This window comes from Hevea brasiliensis, chromosome 11 (genome assembly GCF_030052815.1).
Source record: "Hevea brasiliensis isolate MT/VB/25A 57/8 chromosome 11, ASM3005281v1, whole genome shotgun sequence".
In the NCBI taxonomy this organism is placed as follows: Eukaryota; Viridiplantae; Streptophyta; class Magnoliopsida; order Malpighiales; family Euphorbiaceae; genus Hevea; species Hevea brasiliensis.
The window spans coordinates 98,213,388-98,235,050 of record NC_079503.1 but is presented as its reverse complement, the minus strand read 5'-3'; the positions used below and the strand labels follow the sequence as shown (position 1 = coordinate 98,235,050).

Sequence of the window (21,663 nt, the reverse complement as noted above, 5' to 3'; positions counted from 1 at the left end):
TCAAATAACTAGGTCTCCTTGCCTCGATCTCGCTCCTTATATAACGCCTGAATCAAAAACACGAGCTAAACTTGAAAAGAAAGGAAAATATCCTCTATATTCAACTACGCCCGATTGTCCATATAATAACGTTTAACCTATGTTTCTTAGTCTTTCTCTTCAAATTTCATCATCTCCTAGCACAATTGTGCTCTACCTATAAGGTATCATCTGCATGAACCCTTTACTGTACCATCGTCCTTCCTGACATAATATTTTATAATTTATTAACTTTACTTATACTCGACCTATGATTCATATCCATCATCGTTTATATTGTGCCCTTAACCCTTGTTGAATCCTGAAAGATTTCTCTCACTAATAGATTCTTTCAACACTAATTCCACCCTTATCTATGGTCATTAATTTGATCCTTAAACTTTCTAGTGATTTATAACCACCCAGACTTGTCACTTTTCGTTCTACCCCTACTATTATCCTGTCGTTATTGCTTCACTACAAAGTGATTCTGTTGATCACACTAACAATGTTTGCCTGAGATTCATAACGAACCTCTAACTACCTTATCACTATCTCAAAAGTCTAAACTAAGCATATGTATCATTATCTATCATTCTTTTCCTATCATCATACCTATTTGATCCCTTAGATTGACCTTTAATCAACTTACTACTTACTAACTTCGTTTTCTCTACCTAATTAGGTAGTCCACAATACCATCGCATACCTTCTAGCATTTACTCATTATTATTGTATTCCATACCTCCATCACTATTCTTGCTAATATGGTCCCATTTTGGGTTCTCCATCCTTGTCATTCACCTTGTCAAGAATAACACTTAGCCTACCCTATATCTTAACTTTGTTCCTTCTATTATGCGCCATTCAGATTGTCCTTTCATTTATTTCTTTTGTCTTACCCAAAATAGAACTTAACTATTCTATTCCTGGTTCCATTCTTCTTCCTAACATGACAGCTGTACCTGCTAACTATATCTTTCAGAGTCTCTACCGCGTTATCACATATCCTGCTACTCGATTTGGTCCTTTGACCACTCTAGCTAGTACTTCCACTAGCATTTAGATTATATTGTATCTGCAATCACTTGTCCAAACTTTCATTATGTACTTTCTCTATCCATTGGCCTTCTATAATTTATCTTTGCTAATTTATTACTCTTAACACTATTATAATTAGATTATACTATTGTTTTGAATAATATGAATTCAAAAAGGAACTCAGGAAGTTACAGTCATACTTTTATCGTATGATTTCTATTCTTATCCTTTAGCTTACATAATACCTTTACTACCTCGAGAACTGATTCTGCAGTAATTTTATTTATTTGTTATTATTATTATTTTCCATGTTTACTCAATTACCCAAAACTTAAGATTCCGGGCACCCAAACCCGTCATCCAATTTAAAGGATTTACATCCATCGTGATCTGATTATATATGATTCCTATAATGAAACTTGTATCCTTTGCAAGATACCCGAGCCAACTACTCTCTACCACACTCTACAGTCCTATTTGGGGCACTATTTTATTGGTCACCATTATTAGTAATAACTTTCGATCCCTTCTGAAAAGATAGGACTATACCATAACTTGCTGCAACAAAGGTACTACATTTACCACCTTGCCCAAAACCATGTCAAATTAATGTCTCATTTATTATATCATAGCTCCGTAAATCATCAATTCATAGTTTCGACCTTCCCTAGGTAGTAGGGTTGTACTTTATTCCATACTAATACACACAAGATATACTATTCTCACTAAGCTCTAAGCAAAATGTTTGTCATACTACAAAAATCATCCAAAATTCCATACCAAAGACTAGATGGTCTCACTCTATAGGTGTCACCTTTACTTTGCAACTAGTCCGAAACCTCTGGTCTGATGGCAACTCTTACTGTAACTCTAGCTCATGCTAGGGTAACTGAGTCACTGACTCTAGTTACCACCCAACTGTGACCTTCGATATTCTAGCTCTAGGCTCTTAACCAGGAGTTCACAACTCCTCTGCAGATATAAAACTCTGTTCTGGTATTACTGTACCAAAACAGAGACTGCCTGCAAAATCCTCATCATAAGCACTACAGGGAAGTACGCAGCTCTACACAATAATCTCATGTCGGTACTGTAATCTGCAGCTTACAGAGCAGACATCGAGAACATTGTATAGTTACTACGATACGTCCTGGAAGACTAGGTCTCTTAATCTCTTATCTCTCTTGAATCTTCTATTATCATAAACTTATTCTGACGGGGTCATCCACTGATGACTGCCTGCAGTGGTATCCTCATCCTTATCTAGGGCAACTGTACTTTCAAGACTCACGTTTATGTACTCGTGCCTTGCACGAAATGGGCACACCATTTAAACCCATACAGACGAAACATAGCATTTCTTGGAGTACTTTTCATCATGATGGACATCACATGTCTACTAACTCTATTTCACATTTACGTACTCCACGAAAATCAAGACACTAAGAGGTAATCTTATATTTCCGAGGTATAACGTAGAATCTAGAAACAAAGAATTACAGAAAAGACGAAATGTAATCCTATACTCCGCATGTGACTCCTAGTAGACTCTTCCCAACACTTAGATAATTTTTCCCTATGAATCTGGAGCCTAAGCTCTGATACCACATTTGTCACGACCCAACCTATGGGCCGGACCGGCACTAGGACCTGGGCCAGCTTAAAGCCCCCGAGGCCCGTAGTAAGCCTAACTGTTCATTAACCCAACTCTAAGGCCCATTTGGGCCCAATATCAAGAAAACAAACGGACAGAGTCCGCCATAAATGAACTTTCCAACGGGGAGTTTTTGACTCACCCGACCTGTAAACACAATATATAGTCATTTGGGGAGCTCAGCTCACCCTCCACATACTTATTAACATAAAATAAATGGGAGCTCAGCTCCCTCATCCAATCCATCAAACATGCATAGCATATTTAGTTTACAGGTCCAACATGATAACAATATTACAGATCATAATCAAATAATTTCTGCTAACACATGCGGAAATTCTAGGAGTAATTAAAATTACACAAATATTGATAAACAACCTGCGAGGTAGAAAAGCTGGTTAACCCGCAACAAAATATCCTCCTGTGGCCTGTAAAAATTTTTGAACAGGAGTGAGCGTTCGACTCAGAGAGTAAAATATCAATCTTAACTATAATCTCTATAACTATCTGAAACTAATGCAATCCTGTAGAGTGAAATGCAACATTTACATCATATTCACATCATAGCATCAAAAAGGTAATTTGGAGCACTCACACACCCTGTAACATCATTCATAGTATATGGGAGCTGATCCTATCTGACTCTCTTAAATCCAACTGTGCCGTGAAGAACTCAGCTCGGACTTCCACTTAAATACCAAATCGGGGTCCCAGCGAAGAACTCAAGCCGTGTCTACCCCGAAGGACCGGGTCCCAGCGAAGAACTCAAGCCGTGTCTACCCGTCCTATCCATAGTCCACACCACATCACACGCACGCCAACGCACGCACACTGCTCCAAATTACCACAACAACACTCATGGCACATTAACAGTTATCAATGCAACATAATTCGTGCCTAGAGTTTAACTACATAAATATATGCATATAAGTGATGCATGGGCATGCTGAACATATAATAATATCGAAATTACAGTTAAAATTAATATTTTACTCACAAACTTGACGACAAATTACTGTGGCGGCTGGGCGGAGGAAGAAGGCTGTCCCGGCTCACCTGACAATTACATTACATATATTTAATAAATTTGACTCAATACAACAAAGAAAAAGATCAAGTACGTCCTAAGTCGTGCCGAAAATCCGGCAGAGTCTCCCCTATACCTAGGACCTACCCAACCTGCAAAAGGGCTAAAAACGCACTTCTATATTCACAATCCATATATCAACAGTTCAATCATATCACTCAGCCCCTCCTGGGCCCATCAAATCAATCATCCATCACAACACGCAAAATTTCAATTTAGTCCTTATTATTGATCATTTTTGCAAAAACTGCCCAAACAAGCTCTAAAAATTATAAAACTTTGCCCCACGGTCCTTAGCAATATTACTAAGCTATTGCAAAAAGAATCGTAATTTTCTAAGCTACCACGAATATTTTATGGATTTTTAATCCTATTTAAGCACTAGAAAATTACGAAAAAACAAGGTTCGGGTTTACCTTTGCCGATTCCGACTTCGGGAACGCGCTCGGGATGCCTGACAATCGTGGGGTAGCCAAAACCTCGATCCAATTCTGAGACTTTTCCGGTAGCTAGTCTGTCTGGCCGGAAATTCACAGATCCGGACAACTGTCAAATTTTCGCGAATTGAGGATACCTACACGAAGCCCCATAATAATATATAAAAAATCAGGGGTGTTACATTTATAAATTATTTTATGAATTTAATTAATATTTTAATGTTCGAATTTATTTGAAATTTGATTAAAATCTATTTTAAGTTCTTCACATTGATATCAAATTATTATTATTATTATTATTATTGTTGTATATTCGAATTCAATTTACCTTTTATATATTTTATTTAAGTAGATTACATATTTTTAGTAATAATCTACACAAAATGTATTTTTTATTAATAAATTATATTTTAAAAACTTAATAATTCTATAAAATATTTAATAAATTCTACTTACTCAAAATATAATATATAAAAAATTTTAAAATATTATTATAAAATATATTTTACATTTAATTAATTATTTATCTAAATGAATTTTATAATAAGTATCTAATACATAAAATCTAAATAAATTAAAATTTAATATAAATATTATTTTTTAAATTTAAATTTTTCTTCAATTTAATTATATATTATATAAATTTATTTTATTAAAATAGAAAAAAAAGAAGAGAAAACGTATGCAAAGTAACAAAAGGCGTTTAGGGGATGGCGGGTTGGGTATTCAAATTCCATGATTCGGAGCTGTCAAAACCTACCCTCACACCAAAATTTCTACGTCATGCAAGTAAGCCACGTGGGGTGGGTATCTCTACGGTCAACTAAAATCTTAGTCAACTCTGTCTCTTTTCTTCCATGTTTATCTTCTTGTTTTCTCCCCTCCTTGAAAATCTCCATTGTTTTAATGAAATCGGGTATTGACATTTTATGTTTTTATATGGCTGCCTGCTGCTTCCTTCTCAGTAATTCAATTAATTATTAATATTCTTACAAAAAAATCACAATTATATTTTAATAATTCATCTGATTTTTTTTTATAATATATTTTTGTTAAATAGTAATTTTCTTCCTTCTCTCCTCTAAGTTAACTTTTGAGATAAAATTAAATTAAATTTATTTTATTATATAATATTAAAATTTATTTTACTTTAATTTTGAGGTATTTATAAATTTTTATTTAGTATAATTATTATATATAATTATTTAATTATAATCATTAATTATTATAAGATCCATCATAATTAATGATTATAATAAAATTATTATATATATATATATATTAATTTTATTATTTATAAATTTTATATTTTAAATATTTATGTCTGTATACTCATATAAATCTATTATGTTTGAGTTAATTTTTGAGATAGAGTAAATCTGAATTATTTTTCTCACATAATTTAGAGGACACCCAGATGATTTTTCTTCTTATATAATTAATTGATTTATTAATCATAGCTGTAATTGAAGACCAAAAGAGTCCTTTCGATTTGGATAGTTGAAGAACACATGCAGTGTCGTTGATATTTGAAATTAAAGAGAAGAAACCTACACATTAATTACATTATTACCAGCTGCATCAGTTGACTGCCTGCTTCATAATTAATGACGTTATACTAAATAATTGTATTTGTTCACATTTGTAATTAATAATTTCATTTCTTGGATTCTTGATACCTCCACAATATATTCAATTATATATAAGCTCTTAATTATGACCATAACATTTTATAAACTAAAAGAAAAGATCAATTCAGTTGAAATTTCATAGAAAATTAAAATGGAACAATATAATTTATGTTCGTACTAGATAGAATGAAGTAATTCAATATCCATGAATAGAGATTTGAATCTTTGGGCGCCGAATGTTAATTTGAACAGAAACCACATCCAAAATTTTCTAAATAAGACAATTCAATGCAAAGAGAAAATTTTCTATCGCTTGATGCTTTCTTATTCTAATCCATACGTGTTTGATTTATCAAGAAAATTAAACAACAATTACGTACGTAAAAACTATTAAACTCGTGGGAAATTAAAACCCAAGAATAATTGGGGTGGGTTAAATTGATAGGCATTGCCAATAATTGAATGGATTCATTGTTTTAATGATAAAGTGAACTGAAAATGAATTACTGCTTTGTAAAGAAGAAAAGGATGGGAATGCAATGGTCAAAAAACAGGCCGACATTTCTCCCAATCTAAGCGATATGTTTTTCCAAGTTTCTGATAGATAATATGTTGTAGTTTCTTGAAAACTAAACCCACCCGTGCCTACGCTAGTCATGGTAAACAAAGGAAGCTAACCCATTGTTTTCTTTCTTTCTTCTAATTTTAATGTACAAATGCAAGCCAGCCCTCCCCTTTTTGTCTCCAACCTTATCAAAATTTTCAAAAGTTGACATTTAATGGAATGTCGGGCGAAGGATGTAAAAATCAATTGCTATTAATAATTGATTAAAAAGTTATTTATTTTATTTCATTAGATAAAAAAATCTGATATAAATTATAGATGTATTGTAATATATATAAAATAATAATTTTATTTTTATAAATATTATTTTATTAAATAAAAAATTTAATTTAATTTAATTATCGATGGAATTCAATTTCTGATAGTTTTCCTGTTATAATTACACATACAACTACTTTTTTGTTTCCTGCCTCACGGGTTAGTTTACGTATTATAAATATGGTGGCTTTCAAAGTTGGAATTTGAATGCACTACACAATCATAAACTTACTCTTCCATCTCTCTCTCTCTCTCTCTATATATGTAAATAATATAGTATGAAGAGTGGTAAGATGCCATGCATAATTTTCTATGTTCAACGGTTGAAAGCCAAAGGAGATCAAACTGAATTGAAAGAAAGTTATTTTGTCATTTAAAAAAGAGAGTTACAAAGATAAGTCTCAACCTTTAATTACATTTTCTTCATATTCATATCATCTTTCTTGAAATATACATTAAATAAAATTTAAAAAAAAATTAAATATTCATTTAAATATGTGAGTTTTAATTCATATTCATATAATTTTAAAATTTTCACCATATTTATTTCACTAATTAATTATATAATTACATGAATAATATAAATTTAATAGATTTATCAATAATATATATTGTATCTTATTTGTAGAAACAGATTGCTCTATAAATAAATTGAAATAGTCTGTTAAGAATATTAAGATCAAAAATCTAATTCATCACCACTTATTGCACGCACTTTATACCTTCGTTTATATTTTTTTTCTCGTTTATTACATTTTTTTCACACTTGACTATTTATAATTCATGATATATTTTGGCTTAATAGTTGCATTATGCATATAATTATTAAGAAGAATTGCATTTAATGTATATAATTTTTGAACTTTAACATCTTTTAGTAATGTATATGACTTTTTATATAATTGTTCTCAATTTTAATTTTACGTTTAATAGATTCAAATCGACCCATATGAATGAACTGAACAAATCTCTAACATATTTATATAAAAGTTGATTAAAATTGAAATCAAATGATTTGATTAGATCTAAAATTATTTTCTGCAACTTAAAAATTAAAAATAAAAAGGGTTATACAATTCTTATTCTAATATTTTTAAATTTTAAATTAGAATTGTCGATTTTCAATTACAATCAAGACGTTGGCCATCGCTGGCTGCGGGTAGCAATTGCACCAGCAAGAACAAAAACCAGGAAGGAAGAGAGAAAGAGAGAAAATGCGAGAAATGGAGAGAGAGATAGAGATGTTAAAAAGTCAAAGCAAACGACTCGGTCCCACGGGTAAGCAGTCAACATGGTTACCGGAGAGAGCAGATCTGAAACGTGATGTCTCGTGTCATATATATAATACGTGGGGCCACCCATAGACTAGGCCACTGCCCCACCCGGTCTCCGGTCGCAAACGCCTCCCCCGGGCCGTCAAATTCGTTGACTTGGCCTGCCCCTTTCTTCTTCTCCTTTAATAAATTAAAATTATTTATTTTTCCTTTTTTTCTATTTCCTCACGTGGAACGCGGCGCTTCCTTCGGGACGGTGGATTCATTTCTTTCTCTTTTCTTTTTCTTTAGGCATTTGATTAATGAACGAGTCAAAACTCTTTCTTAAAGAAAAATGTAGACCAAACCCACCCCCTTCTTTCACTCCTTTGTCGCAACAATTCAAGTTCGGGTCTCACTTCAAATATCCACCCAAACCCGGATCCATATTTTTCTTTAAATTTATAAAAGAAGTGGTGAAGTGGTAAACGGGTGATCCGTTTGAGAACCCGTTAATTCATGTGGAGAGTAAAGACCCAGTGCCAGCTGGAGAGGTCTCGTGACGCACCGTCTGACGCAACACATGAAAATCCCATCAATTTCTCAAAAATCCAAATCTAATTCTGGTCTACGTCCAACCCTTTTTATAGCCGACCCAGTTGCAGCGGTTAAAGACTTCACAGACTTCTCACGCATAACACGTCTCTTTTCTCTTTCTTCCGCGTTGCGATTCTGGTCTCTGTTTTTCCTTCTCTCCTCTATTTTCTCTTTGTATAGATCTCTTTCCTTCTTGATTTATGGACAAAGGATGGGGTCTAGCCCTTGATTGTGATCCTCATATCTCCTTCAACAAGCCTTCTTCTGCGCCTGTACTCGATTCTTTCTTCAAGATTAAAAAAAATCTTGACGTGCCTGACTCCGTTAAGATGTTTCCCTTTCCTGTTACTGTTTCCCGCCGGGATGACCATGCTTCTCCGTCTGCCGCCGATGACAACCGTGTTGTTGTTGGTGAAGTCGACTTCTTTTCTGATAGCAAGAATATAGCTGTTAGCGATAACAGAAATGACGATGATGAGTCTAAAGCCACATGTGTCACTGTCAAGAAGGAGAATTCTTACGGTGAAGCCGCTCCAAGGTCAAGCCTCCATGTAAATGTAAGAACGGTAATTTATCGATTATGATTTTGATTTACATATCTTCAAGAAATTCGAGTATTCATTGTTTTTCTTTGAATTCTAAATATAGACTGGATTGCACCTTCTCACTGCTAACACTGGAAGTGATCAGTCGACGGTGGATGATGGGGTATCATCGGACGTTGATGATAAACGATCAAAAAGTGAGGTAAGAAACTATATATAAATAAAGAAACAACCCAGAAAAGATTATCAATATTTTTCCTTGAAAATTTTATTATTATTATTATTATTATTTTTTAAGACTACCCACTTAACGATTGATTTGCCTTGTTGCAGCTGGCACAATTGCAAGTAGAGCTCCAAAGGATGAATGTAGAAAATCAAAGGTTGAGAGACATGCTTAGTCAAGTAACCAACAATTACAATGCTTTACAGATGCATCTTGTAGCTTTGATGCAGCAGCAGCAGCAGCAACAGCAACAGCAACAAAACCATGGAACTGAAGCCAACCAAGAGCATGAGGTTTGTAATTAATTAAGCATCTTTGGTTGCTCGTTATTTGTTTTGTTACAAAGCTAATTTAGTTGCCTTATCATGTTCAGGTTGTTCAAGTAAAGCCTGAGGAAAAGAAGCACGAGGTGGTGCCAAGACAATTTTTAGATCTTGGCCCTTCAGCTGAGACCGATGAAATGTCTCATTCATCGTCTGATGAGAGGACCCGTTCAGCCACACCTCTAGCCAATATGGAAACAGCATCCGTGAAAAATAGTGCGAACCAGGAGAATTCTAGTTTCAGGGATGGCAAAAGAATTGGCAGAGAAGAAAGCCCTGATTCTGGATCACAAGGTTGGAATCATAGCAAGGTTCAAAAATTGAATTCCCCCCCTAGTAAGGGTATTGATCAATCCACTGAGGCCACCATGAGAAAAGCTCGTGTCTCAGTTCGAGCCCGATCAGAAGCTCCCATGGTGTGTAATTAATTAGCCTACCCTTGTTTACTATTTTATCAAATTTTGTTATATTACTGCGGATGGCTAATTTATTATTTGGTTTTTAATTGATTAATCAGATCACTGATGGATGCCAATGGAGAAAATATGGACAGAAGATGGCCAAAGGAAACCCATGTCCTAGAGCCTACTATAGGTGCACCATGGCAGTCGGTTGTCCAGTTCGCAAACAGGTATTTAACAGTTTCATATTTCAATTCTTTTTTTCAAATTTTCATTACAAATCATAATCAAAGTGATACCTTAAACTAATATGTGAATTGTTTGGTAAATTACAGGTTCAACGTTGTGCTGACGATAGAACGATCTTGATAACAACTTATGAAGGCAGTCATAATCACCCTTTGCCTCCAGCTGCCGTGGCAATGGCATCCACAACAACAGCAGCTGCAAGCATGCTACTTTCTGGGTCAATGTCAAGTGCAGATGGGTTAATGAACCCAAATTTGCTAGCGAGAGCAATCCTTCCATGCTCATCCAGTATGGCAACAATTTCAGCTTCAGCTCCATTCCCAACTGTAACATTAGACCTTACCCACAACCCAAATTCACAACAAGTCCTAAGGCCTCCCACCCATTTACAGGTCCCTTTTGCAGGCCAACCCCAGAATTTTGCCTCTGTCACAGCCCCACAATTGCCCCAGGTTTTTGGTCAAGCCCTTTATAACCAATCAAAATTCTCTGGCCTCCAGTTGTCTCAGGAAATGGGGTCCTCGCAATTACACCACCAATCTCAACCCCAACAATTGCAACCAGCACAGCAGCCCTCATTAGTTGACACAGTCAATGCTGCGACGGCTGCCATCACTGCGGATCCCAACTTCACTGCAGCACTGGCTGCTGCCATCTCTTCCATTATTAGTGGTGCTAACGGCAACGCCACCACCAGCAACAATAACGGCAATATTACCAACAACACAAGCAACAGAAACTAGAGGGGGTTCTTATATTGTTTTTATCCTTTATTGTTAGAGTTTCTCGGTGTCCTTTCTTTTAGTTCTTCGTTTTTTGGTGTCCATATTTTTTTTTTTCTTCTTGGGGGAAAGAGGGATTAATTAGAACACAAAATTACATTTCTTTGTTATTATTTCATTATGAATAACTTTGTTTCTTATTGTCTAGGAATTAATACAGGAAAAGAAAGGAATATTTCAATTATGACTACTGCCATTATCTTGAGCTTTTCTTCCTTCCAATTTGTCTGAATATGAATCGGAAACTACGAAGAAAGCAGAAAATAATAAAAAAAAATGAAAGTTCTCAATAAAAGACGAGGAATATGATGATCACAAACAGTCAAGAAAATACGGCGATCATCGTTTGACACGTAAAATGGTAACAGTGTCACCAAGACAACCACAATCACTCTGAAAATACTTTCTTTCTTTTCAGAAAAAAAAAAAAAGAGGTGCACTGCATCATAGCTACAAAACAGAAACAGCAGTATTATTCCCCATTGTTTCATCTGAAGAACGACAAAAACAACTTCAATGTCATTAGCTCATCTTTCTCTCTAAAATAAAGGTGATGGAATTTGATCCATGACATATTTCTTTTGAATATTTAGGGTATCTAAATTTTAAAAGAATAAATATGCAGAAGGTGAGAGAGAGTTGCAGGCAAGCGTACATCATGGGTGTGAAAATTGGTTTGTAGTTTCGTGGAGAAAAGTGATGTTGAATTAAAGAAATGGAAAGGTGGGGGAAGTGAGATTATTGGACAGGGTGGGATATATTGTTGACTTGGGGTGCCAATTTATGGATAGAAAAGAAAAGATAATAAGGTCATGCATTGCTGATATAATAATACGACGTGGAACTTTGTGGGTCTCACCGTACGTTACTCACCGTACAATTTTCTTTGAATGCTGTCATTTATTTATTGTATGTTTGATTTTATATGAATATTTATATATTATTTAAAATTCATTTAGAAATATTATTTTATTAAAAAAAAAAAATCTTAATAAGCTCAGGCGGCTTGTATTTCAACTTTGGTATCGGAGATTCCGTTTTCAGCATATGCTTTCATGTGATTGGGATTTGCGAGACTTCTCCAATTGCCACCCTCTTCCAGATTTCTTCTATACATTTTCTTTTTGGATTGACATTTATATTTAAATTAAATTAAATTAAATTTATACATAAAATTAAATCTAATTACATTGATTTTTTTTTTTAATTTTAACCATGCGATTTTCAAACTTAGACTCAGAGTAGTATTTAGATAAAATTATTTCAATAATAATAATTTACAGATAAACATTTGGCAATTATATACAACTGATTTAACCATTTATTGATAAATTAAAATTTTTTAGTTTGTTCCAATTTATTATTTTGAGTTTTTTGTTTTTCAAAATATATAAGATACAGACAATATATTAACCAAAATTTTGCAAAAATATCTCAATATTGTCCTCCAAACAAGAATAAAAAAGTAACAAATATATAAAATAATCAAACTTCAAACAAACTCAAATTTTGCAACAATTAAATAAACATAATTTTTCTCTAACAATATCAAAAATCTCAACAATCAAACAATCACATTCACAAAAAAAAAAAAAAAAAAAAAAAAAATCTCCTATGTTTTATCAAGAGTCCCATTTAAAAACTACAGCAAGTTTAAAAGTTTTATATAAGAGTGGAAGACCAGTTAACTAATTAATCAATTTTAACTGATCGATTCAAATTCAAGTAAGCCCATCTTACTCTTGATGAACTCTTTCCTCGGTTCATTCATGCAACTCTAACCGTTTAATTCAATTCAATGAAATGTTATAGTGGAGGTTTTACTTAGTTTAATTAAAGTGTCAAGTTCAAAAAAGTTCAAGGTTTCAGAGTGAAGATTTCAAGGTTCATTTTAAGAGTCGCACATTTAAAAAATACAACAAGTTCAAAGGGCTTATAAGAAGATTAACTAATTAATTAGTTTGTTCTAACATTTTTAACAATAGGTGGTCCAAATCTAAGTAAGTTCAACTCGCTTTTCATCAACTATTTGGCTCGGTCCATTCATCCACCTCTGCCTGTTTAATTAATAACAAGTACATCTAACTACAAATTAAACTCAAGCTTGACGAAAGAGGGGTGGTTGGAGCAAGGGAAGCTTGGGAGAGCTTGGCCTGAGGGATGGTGGGGCACAGGAAAAGGAGGAGAATGGCCAACATAATCGCATGGTCTAGAGCCTAAAAAAGGTGGAGGTGACAAGACTAAAGGGAGAAAGGAAGGGAAAGGAAAGGAAAGGAGTAAAGAAAATTAGGCATTAGGTTTAGGTGTTACAAACATGAGCTGGAAAATTATAAAGTTGGGTCTCATTTTTTCTAAACAGGATAGAAGGACAATAAAATAGCTCATTAAATCTCTAATGTAAATCTTATTGTCTGTTTGGAAACAATAAATTTTGTAAGTGCCTAATTCAATTAATTTTTTTTTGTAATTTTTATATTTAAAAATATAATAACTTTGTTTTAAAAAAATCATTTATAAGAAAATAAATTAATTCAATTCTCATATAATTATATCTTATATCTCCTTATTTAGAAACTAAAATTTTATAATAATTTAATTCAATTTTTTTTTTCAATTCTCTTATTTAAAATTAAAGAATTTAATTTTTTTTAACTTAAAAAAACAATTTTAAAAAAATAAAAATCAAGTATAATTATCTGAAAATTTAATTAATTTTTTTTATAAATGATTTATTTTAGAAGAAATCTTATTTTTTTTCAATAATTGAATTTTTTTATTTATTAAGTTTTTAAATATGAGAAGTGATAAAAAAAAAATTAATTAAATTAAAAATTATTATTTCAAACAGGGGAATGGGTAAACCCTTTCAAAGGCCATGAAAATAAATGAATTGATTACTTCACTGCCACACTTAGTTTTCTATTTTTAATTCACAATTTCATGTCTTTATTATTATTGAAAAAGTGAAAAGAACTCAAGAACCTGTCCTTTTTACAGGACAGTTGGCGTTGAATGTTATGGATAGAAGTCCGCCCACTGAAATAATCACAAACAAATCTAATCCTCTCCTCTGCATTTATGCAAACAATTGACGTCTTCTTTAACATGGGCTTGCAAATGCAAGAAACCATAAATCAGAGAGAGACATTTTGAGCCAGCCCAATATGAATACACAATGTGAAGAACAAGTTGAAGTGTGGCAAGCACAAGCCCTTCAATTTCATCGTGTTTGGGCCTGCTTCGCTGTGGACACCCTGAATATGTTCATTTTTTTGGCAGATCAATAATTCAAGAACAAGATTACAACCAACACTAGCGGACATAAGCCACCTCTCCAAGATCATGTTAACTTTATATATATATATATATATAAAGGGTCATACAATTCAGTACCTTATATTTCATGCTTTTTCAATTTGAGAAACAAAGAAAATTTAGATAGTGTTGATGTGTCATGTTAACATCAGTGCCACGTCTGACATGGCACACTGATATTAGCACCATATCATTAGGGCATACTGACGTTTAAATGTCACATTAGCACAATTAATAACATTAATTACTAAATTCTTAGGATATTAACAGTGCAGTAATTAAATTATCGATTTGTCACAAAAATTAGCATGAAAATATATGATATTAAATTGTATTTTTTTTCTACAATTATTTCCTTGAGCAGTTATGTCGTTTTGATGGGCCAAGCCCTATATCAGCATTTCGTCGTTTGGTAGCCAAGAAGTAACTATAATTCTGCCTTGTACTCAACAATTATATATCTATATAATTATGAAAGAAATTGCTTGTAGGCAACAAGCTTCCTTTCTATTATTCAATTTATGGGATCACACCGACTTCTTTCTTATATCATTATGGGCACCTTTTTTTTTTTTTTTTTTTTTTCTCTGTAACCAATTGAATCATTTCATTAATTTTTTTCTTCTCTTTTTTGTAATATTAATTGTTGCAGAGTACAAAAGTATCTCAATTGTTGATTGCTTAATTCTGATATTGGTCCCTAATCCAACGGCTAAAACAGCGAAACACGCAATGGTAAAGGAAATAAACAAGAACATCTGGGTTACCTAGATCAACGGTTGAAATCAAACGGTTTAGAGGATTAAACGGTGTATGTAAAAAGTTTAAAATAAGATAATACAAAATTGAGAACGGCATCCAAGCCTGAGCTGGGCCCCGTGGGTCTAACAAGGTGACAGGTTGCTCTCAAGTCTGTTCTCTCCCTCCTCTGCTCTTCATATATTCTCTCCTACGTTTGCTGCCTTCTTCGTGATTCCTCTCTCGTCTTCGACAATCGGTGCGTAATGTCTGATTCTATATCATTGAATGTTTCGCTTGAATTTTTATTATTACTTTTTGTTTCAGATGTTTGCTTCTTTGATGAAATGAGTGTTTGCTTTGAGGTGATAATTGACGGCTGATTGTTAGTCTATAGCTTATTATGGTTGTTTTTGTTATTAGTATTATTGTTATTATAATGTACAGCAGAACTTATGTTAATTGAGGTGAGTTAATGAAGATGTCGTTTACACTATTTTTCTTTAATGTGTCTTCTTCACTTAATTAAAAAAAAAAAAAAAAAGGAAAAAGGGAAAAGGTGAACTTAGTTATCTGAAACATTCTATGATGCTTTGGTAAAGTTCTGATTTTATATTCCTGCTTGTTTAGATGATATCTTTGAATGCTTTAGAAAATGATTCTTCCAACTCTGTTATTGCATTTGCTGAAGTAAAATTATATAACTTTTTAGGTGAACATGGGAACCAACTTCAAACCAGTGATATTGTCACTGTTTACTGCCTCGTTGCTGTTTACCTTTGCATACTCTGCGTCCAATGATGGGTTGGTTAGAATTGGACTGAAAAAGATGAAATTGGATCAAAACAGTCAAATTGCTGCCCGGCTCGAGTTAAAGAATGCAGAGGCTTTCAGAGCTTCTGTGAGGAAGTATGGTCTCCGTGGTAATCTGGCAGACTCTGGGGGTCCTGATATTGTGGCACTGAAGAATTACTTGGATGCTCAGTACTACGGCGAAATTAGCGTTGGCACTCCTCCTCAGAAATTCACTGTAATCTTTGACACTGGTAGCTCCAATTTGTGGGTGCCGTCATCCAAGTGCTTTCTCTCTGTGAGTTTTATTTCTTTGTGATTATTATGAGTGCTTATCAAATGGAATTTATCAGTTGTGGGAAAGCAATTTATGGTTTGTATTTCTGTGTAGGTTGCTTGTTACTTCCATTCTAAGTACAAGTCAAGCCAATCAAGTACCTACAAGAAGAATGGTCCGTTTCCTCTTGTGACCGCTAACAATGTCTAAAATGCATTTTCTGTCATTTATATTACCTAAAGAAATTTCAGCTTGCTGATTTAAATCTATTTTGTAAGCTCACCTTTGTTATTTTTTCATGCTTATATGAGAGTAGTTTTATTTATTCATGCTTATATAATAATAAGTAGTTGAAATTCACCATAAAATTCATGGTTCATCTGTGACAACCATACTCTCAAGTTTTCTCTAGATTGATTATCCTGTCAAATATAGGAAGGTTGCATAGTGATCCATCATATAATCCTAAGCTAATTATTTAAACCCATTACACATTGTGGATGCTAGGCTGATGGATGTGGCAGGACAACGGTCATATTAATGTTTTAATCATTTTAAAACTGAAAATGGTCTGTTATGATTCATTGTGTAGGGAAATCTGCTGAAATTCACTATGGTAGCGGAGCTGTTTCTGGTTTCTTTAGTTATGATAATGTCAATGTTGGTGACCTGGTTGTAAAAGATCAGGTAATCTTATTCTCCAACTTCTTACTTGCTTATTTCTTTAAGTTATTGTGTTTTTTAGATTGTAGTGTACTCGGCTATTTACTTTCCCCCTCAAAGAAGGGTTACCCAGTGCACAAATCATTTTACAGTTGTGGGCTTTGGGAGGGTTTGATGTACACAGCCTTACCCCTGTTAGGAATTCCCCTCAATTTTCATTTATTTTTTCTTTGGTGAAATCTATTAGGAATTTATTGAGGCAACTTCAGAGCCTAGTGTCACATTTTTGGTGGCCAAGTTTGATGGCATACTAGGGCTTGGGTTTCAAGAAATTTCAGTTGGAAATGCTGTGCCCGTCTGGTATGTGTGTTATGTTTTTATTTTAATTAATCATTTAAAATTTTCTTTGTTTTGGGCTCAAGTTGAGGCACTTGCATGTCTTACAGGTACAACATGGTTAAACAATGCCTTGTCAAGGAATCAGTATTTTCTTTTTGGCTTAACCGCAATACAGAGGAAGAGGAAGGAGGTGAAATTGTATTTGGTGGTGTTGATCCAAATCATTACAAGGGCAAGCACACATATGTTCCTGTGACACAGAAAGGCTATTGGCAGGTTTCATTTCTCCTTTAATTGGAGTGCTTAATTAATGTTCCTTATGCCTTTTTCAATTGGCTCCTCATTTTGTTTATTATTATTATTTTTTAAAATTTTTGGTAGTTTGACATGGGTGATATTCTCATCGGTGATAAACCGACTGGTATGCTCTCTTTATACCTACAGCTTTTAAGAAGAATCTAAGACTATTGAAGTTGGACAAAGCTCTGTGATTTGATATAATATATTCTCTCTTGTTCTTGCACATGGTTCTAACAACTTAAGCTTACTGTTACACAGGGTATTGTACTGGCAGTTGCTCAGCAATTGCAGACTCTGGAACTTCCTTGTTGGCGGGCCCAATGGTATGAATAAATGCCTTAAAAGTCTTAAACCTTTATGCAGCCTGTTGGACAATCTGCCATTGATTTCTCATATAACATGATTTGCTGACTTATTATCTAGGACCCTGCTCTTTCTCTGCCTAATTTTGCTTGTTATCTAAATCAGAACATCGACTAAGTTAAAGTATTTATGCGTGTGTGCGTGTGTGTGTAGTTTTATGCATGGTCCAAGAACAGAATGAATAAGTATTGAGAAACTAGTTTTTTTAACGAAAATTTCTTTTGGTATAAGGATTTAGTCTGTTTGTTCCCCTTTGTTTTTGGCCCTTCTCCTATTCAGCCATCTAACATGGATGGTGATTTTGAATATGGAGTTGTGCATATTTTAATGGGTTCCCGGTCATGTTATAACTTTTCTTACTTCTTTGTGATATCTATTCCATGTTCATTTGTGTCATTCAACTTGGAGTCTTAAAAGTTAAAACACCTTAGCACATACACTTTGAGATTTAAATTTTGACACTTGTCACCATTTAGACCTTAGCACTGGTGTAGGTTCATTGTTATCAAATTTCCTGTCCTTAAATTATATGGGTTGATTGACTTTCTTTTCAGACAGTGGTTACCATGATAAATCAAGCGATTGGAGCCACTGGAGTAGTTAGCCAGGAATGTAAGGCTGTTGTTGCTCGGTATGGACAAACCATAATGGATTTGCTTCTAGCTGAGGTGAAAACCATAATTTTATTATCTTCCGAGACTTTTAATGCATTTACCAACCCCTGCTTCTACCTTGAAAGAAAAGAAAGGACAAGAATAAGGGAAAGGAAAAAATTGAAATCAGCTTCTGCTATAGGTTGACTTATTGGTTCTGCTTTTATTGACAGGCTCAACCAAAGAAAATCTGCTCACAAATTGGATTGTGCACATTCGATGGGACCCATGGTGTTAGGTTAGTCTTTAAGGATGATGTGTTATTTATTAGCTATTTCATAATTCTCCTAGGATGCCTTAATTTAATTTTATTCCTCTTATTATCATACCTTACTTTGACAGCAAACCGTTAACCTTTTAATATAGAAATGGCTTATTTATTGATTAATTTGTTTGTCTATTCTTTTTTTTAAATAGCATTGGCATCCAGAGTGTAGTGGATGAGAACAATGATAAATCATATGGTATTGCTGGTAATGCTATGTGCTCTGCCTGTGAGATGACAGTTGTTTGGATGCAGAACCAGCTGAGACAGAATCAGACACAAGATCGTATACTGAACTATATCAATGAGGTGAAATAAACACATGATACATCAATGAATAACTAACCATGTCAATGACAAGAAAAACACTGAAACACTTCATTTACTAATTGCTTGTGATATGCTTCTCTCACCGACTGGTGTGCTATAATACTTTTTACAGCTCTGTGATCGAATTCCAAACCCAATGGGACAATCAGCAGTCGACTGTGGAAGTCTCTCTTCAATGCCTACTGTTTCCTTCACTATAGGAGGAAAAATTTTTAATCTTACCCCAGAGGAGGTTTTTCATTAAAACTTCTTTGTTATTGTTGAATATATTTTGGATTTGAAGAAATTCTATGATAAGTGGAAGTGCTAGTATCTGAAAAAGTAACCAATAAGGAAAATTAAAGAAATAAGAAAATGACTTCCGTTGCTTCTTGTTTCCTTTTAGTCACATACGAGAAATTGTTGTGGGTGCACATCTTGGTGAAACCAACATCTTGTCTCTAAGATGAGGTGTTGATGATTACTTGGTCCTCGATTTTTTTTTCCTCCCTGCTGTCACTGTAAAGGATATCTTTGATTTAGAATGCTAGTCTGTGGGGCATTTTGACAGTGTGCATGCTTGTGTTGTTGCTTTTCTTTTCGTTGGTGCCATGGTGGGTAGCAATGGCACATATTTGATATCTCATTTCATATCTAGCATGCACTTTAATTCATTGCTTTTATTGCATTCTTTTTGTGTGTTGATCAGTACATCCTCAAGGTGGGCGCGGGTTCAGCAGCTCAGTGCATCAGTGGCTTTACTGCTTTGGATGTGCCGCCTCCTCGTGGACCTCTTTGGTAATTTATTCTTTTTCATCCTGATCTTAATTGAAGTTACACCATGTCACATTTGTCATGTAGACAGGCAATTAGCTCTACTCTTGAGATGGTTGGCTCGAACTGATTGACATATTATGGATTCAGGATCTTGGGAGATATTTTCATGGGTCGATACCATACTGTTTTCGACTATGGCAATCTGCGAGTTGGATTTGCAGAAGCAGCATAAATGGATCTACTTTGGGGTATCCCTCAAATTAGATACTCCATTTCTATCTGCTACTACGTACCTTCAAAGTGGAATTACTAGTGCATTATAGAGGGTGGTAGACCCCAGCTTAAAACCAATAGTAGTTTACTTGTAAATATTTGTGCGTTGGGTTGAAAAGTGAATGTTAGTTCAAGAAATGATGAGCTTCAAACTTTATTTTAAGAGTATCTTGCACCTACAGTGTATCATTGGCTAGATAAGCTAGGGTTCGGTTTGTTCAAGGACGATCATGCATCACCATGTAATAAATTTTGAACATGTTTTATTCACTAAGCTTGAATTCTAAGCAGGTTTTTTAGTTGGTTCTATTTCTATATCAATGCACCTATTCCTAGTTAATTTGATTGTATTTTAATAAAATTTTACTAAAATAGTGTTAATAGATACAATACTAAATGTGTGAATTCATTAATAAAAATTATTTATAAATTAAATTAATTTCATATTGTCTTATTCTAAATATAATAGAAATGTTATAAGCACTCGATTTCATATCAAGCGAGTTAAATTGGCCTCAAATAGACAAAACTGAACTTTTTTTCTAGATAATCAAATCATATATAGTTGGAACAATTTAAGGCAGAATCCATTCTATGAATGTGCAACAACAATTCTTCCATACCCAGGAAGGAAACCAAGCAAAAACTAAATCCTATCTTCAATTACTTTTAGTATTAGTGTGAATGAGATTCCAACTGGTAAATCCAAAGAGCAGTCCAAACCTTTGTAGTGCTTCTCAGTCACAAGATTACAACTCCAATCTAACCTTATTACATATGACCTTTTATGTGACTTTATTATACCAATTACTAATTAAAAGATTAGAATTCCAGTCTTCTTTATAAATTCTCTCTCTCTCTAGAGAGACATTCTCTCTTTTCTCATTCTTTCATTTGCATCAATTTGTTTTCTTTGCCTAATCGAGGCCTTTCCCTACCAGAAGACGGTAGGTTCCACACCTGGAGATATCACACATTTAAGCGGACTATGTAAGATTTTTGTCACGATCCAAAATTCTGAACCGTGACCGGCACATAATTTAAGTATTCTTAAATCATGCAAGCCTTATCAGAGTATCTTGAATGAATATATTGTCAATTACTAATCCCAAAAATAGACAAAATCCAAATAAACAAAATGCTGAATAAACATCACAAATATTCCATAGGTAAACTGCGGAGTCTCTACAGATTTCAAATAAAAACTTAAACTATTCAATAAACTAAACTAATTATTAGCCCAAGAAAACATGAATTCGGGCATACCATGAGAACAAATCAAAGTTATCCCTCTCCAGAAAATGGACTGAATATTTGGATTAGCTGCAGAATTCTACTGATCTGAAACAGATAACAGACAGAGAAAACGTGGTTTGAGCTAAATACTCAGTGAATGATAATTATAGCACACAACGGAATAGGAACAGGCAAACGCTTGATTAATTTCATAATAAATTTTCTATTCAATAACA

The 21,663-nt window shown here is 33.8% G+C and overlaps 2 protein-coding genes across 4 annotated transcripts; both read left to right on the top strand.

Moving 5' to 3' along the window:
* The first annotated feature begins 7,933 nt into the window (after nt 1-7,933).
* On the top strand, nt 7,934-11,317 carry LOC110655994 (probable WRKY transcription factor 31). Its single transcript, XM_021812498.2, has 6 exons — nt 7,934-9,158; nt 9,250-9,348; nt 9,480-9,665; nt 9,746-10,111; nt 10,213-10,326; nt 10,432-11,317. The coding sequence occupies exons 1-6, from the start codon at nt 8,802-8,804 to the stop codon at nt 11,086-11,088; spliced, it is 1,779 nt and encodes a 592-aa protein (XP_021668190.2). The 5' UTR covers nt 7,934-8,801; the 3' UTR covers nt 11,089-11,317.
* Nucleotides 11,318-15,178: 3,861 nt separating this feature from the next.
* Nucleotides 15,179-20,465, top strand: LOC110655995 (aspartic proteinase). Of its 3 annotated transcripts, none has more exons than XM_058130476.1 (14): nt 15,179-15,439; nt 15,893-16,270; nt 16,364-16,424; nt 16,842-16,936; nt 17,160-17,272; nt 17,359-17,527; nt 17,633-17,672; nt 17,810-17,874; nt 18,469-18,582; nt 18,741-18,805; nt 18,985-19,141; nt 19,275-19,394; nt 19,851-19,939; nt 20,066-20,465. In XM_058130476.1, the coding sequence occupies exons 2-14, from the start codon at nt 15,899-15,901 to the stop codon at nt 20,148-20,150; spliced, it is 1,545 nt and encodes a 514-aa protein (XP_057986459.1). In that variant the 5' UTR covers nt 15,179-15,439; nt 15,893-15,898; the 3' UTR covers nt 20,151-20,465. The 3 variants fall into 3 exon arrangements, with proteins under 3 accessions (XP_057986459.1, XP_057986457.1, XP_057986458.1); XM_058130474.1 differs by lacking the exon at nt 15,179-15,439 and adding an exon at nt 15,513-15,545; XM_058130475.1 differs by lacking the exon at nt 15,179-15,439 and adding an exon at nt 15,621-15,647.
* Nucleotides 20,466-21,663: the final 1,198 nt, after the last annotated feature.

Bases quoted from the DNA above. Each gene is read 5' to 3' on its own strand.
- LOC110655994 (XM_021812498.2), top strand. From the start codon at position 8,802: ATGGACAAAGGATGGGGTCTAGCCCTTGATTGTGATCCTCATATCTCC. The intron at 9,666-9,745 runs GTTTGTAATTAA...TATCATGTTCAG, and splicing joins AAGCCAACCAAGAGCATGAG to GTTGTTCAAGTAAAGCCTGA. The intron at 10,112-10,212 runs GTGTGTAATTAA...TTGATTAATCAG, and splicing joins CCCGATCAGAAGCTCCCATG to ATCACTGATGGATGCCAATG.
- LOC110655995 (XM_058130474.1), top strand. The intron at 16,937-17,159 runs GTAATCTTATTC...GAAATCTATTAG, and splicing joins ACCTGGTTGTAAAAGATCAG to GAATTTATTGAGGCAACTTC. The intron at 17,673-17,809 runs GTATGCTCTCTT...ACTGTTACACAG, and splicing joins CATCGGTGATAAACCGACTG to GGTATTGTACTGGCAGTTGC.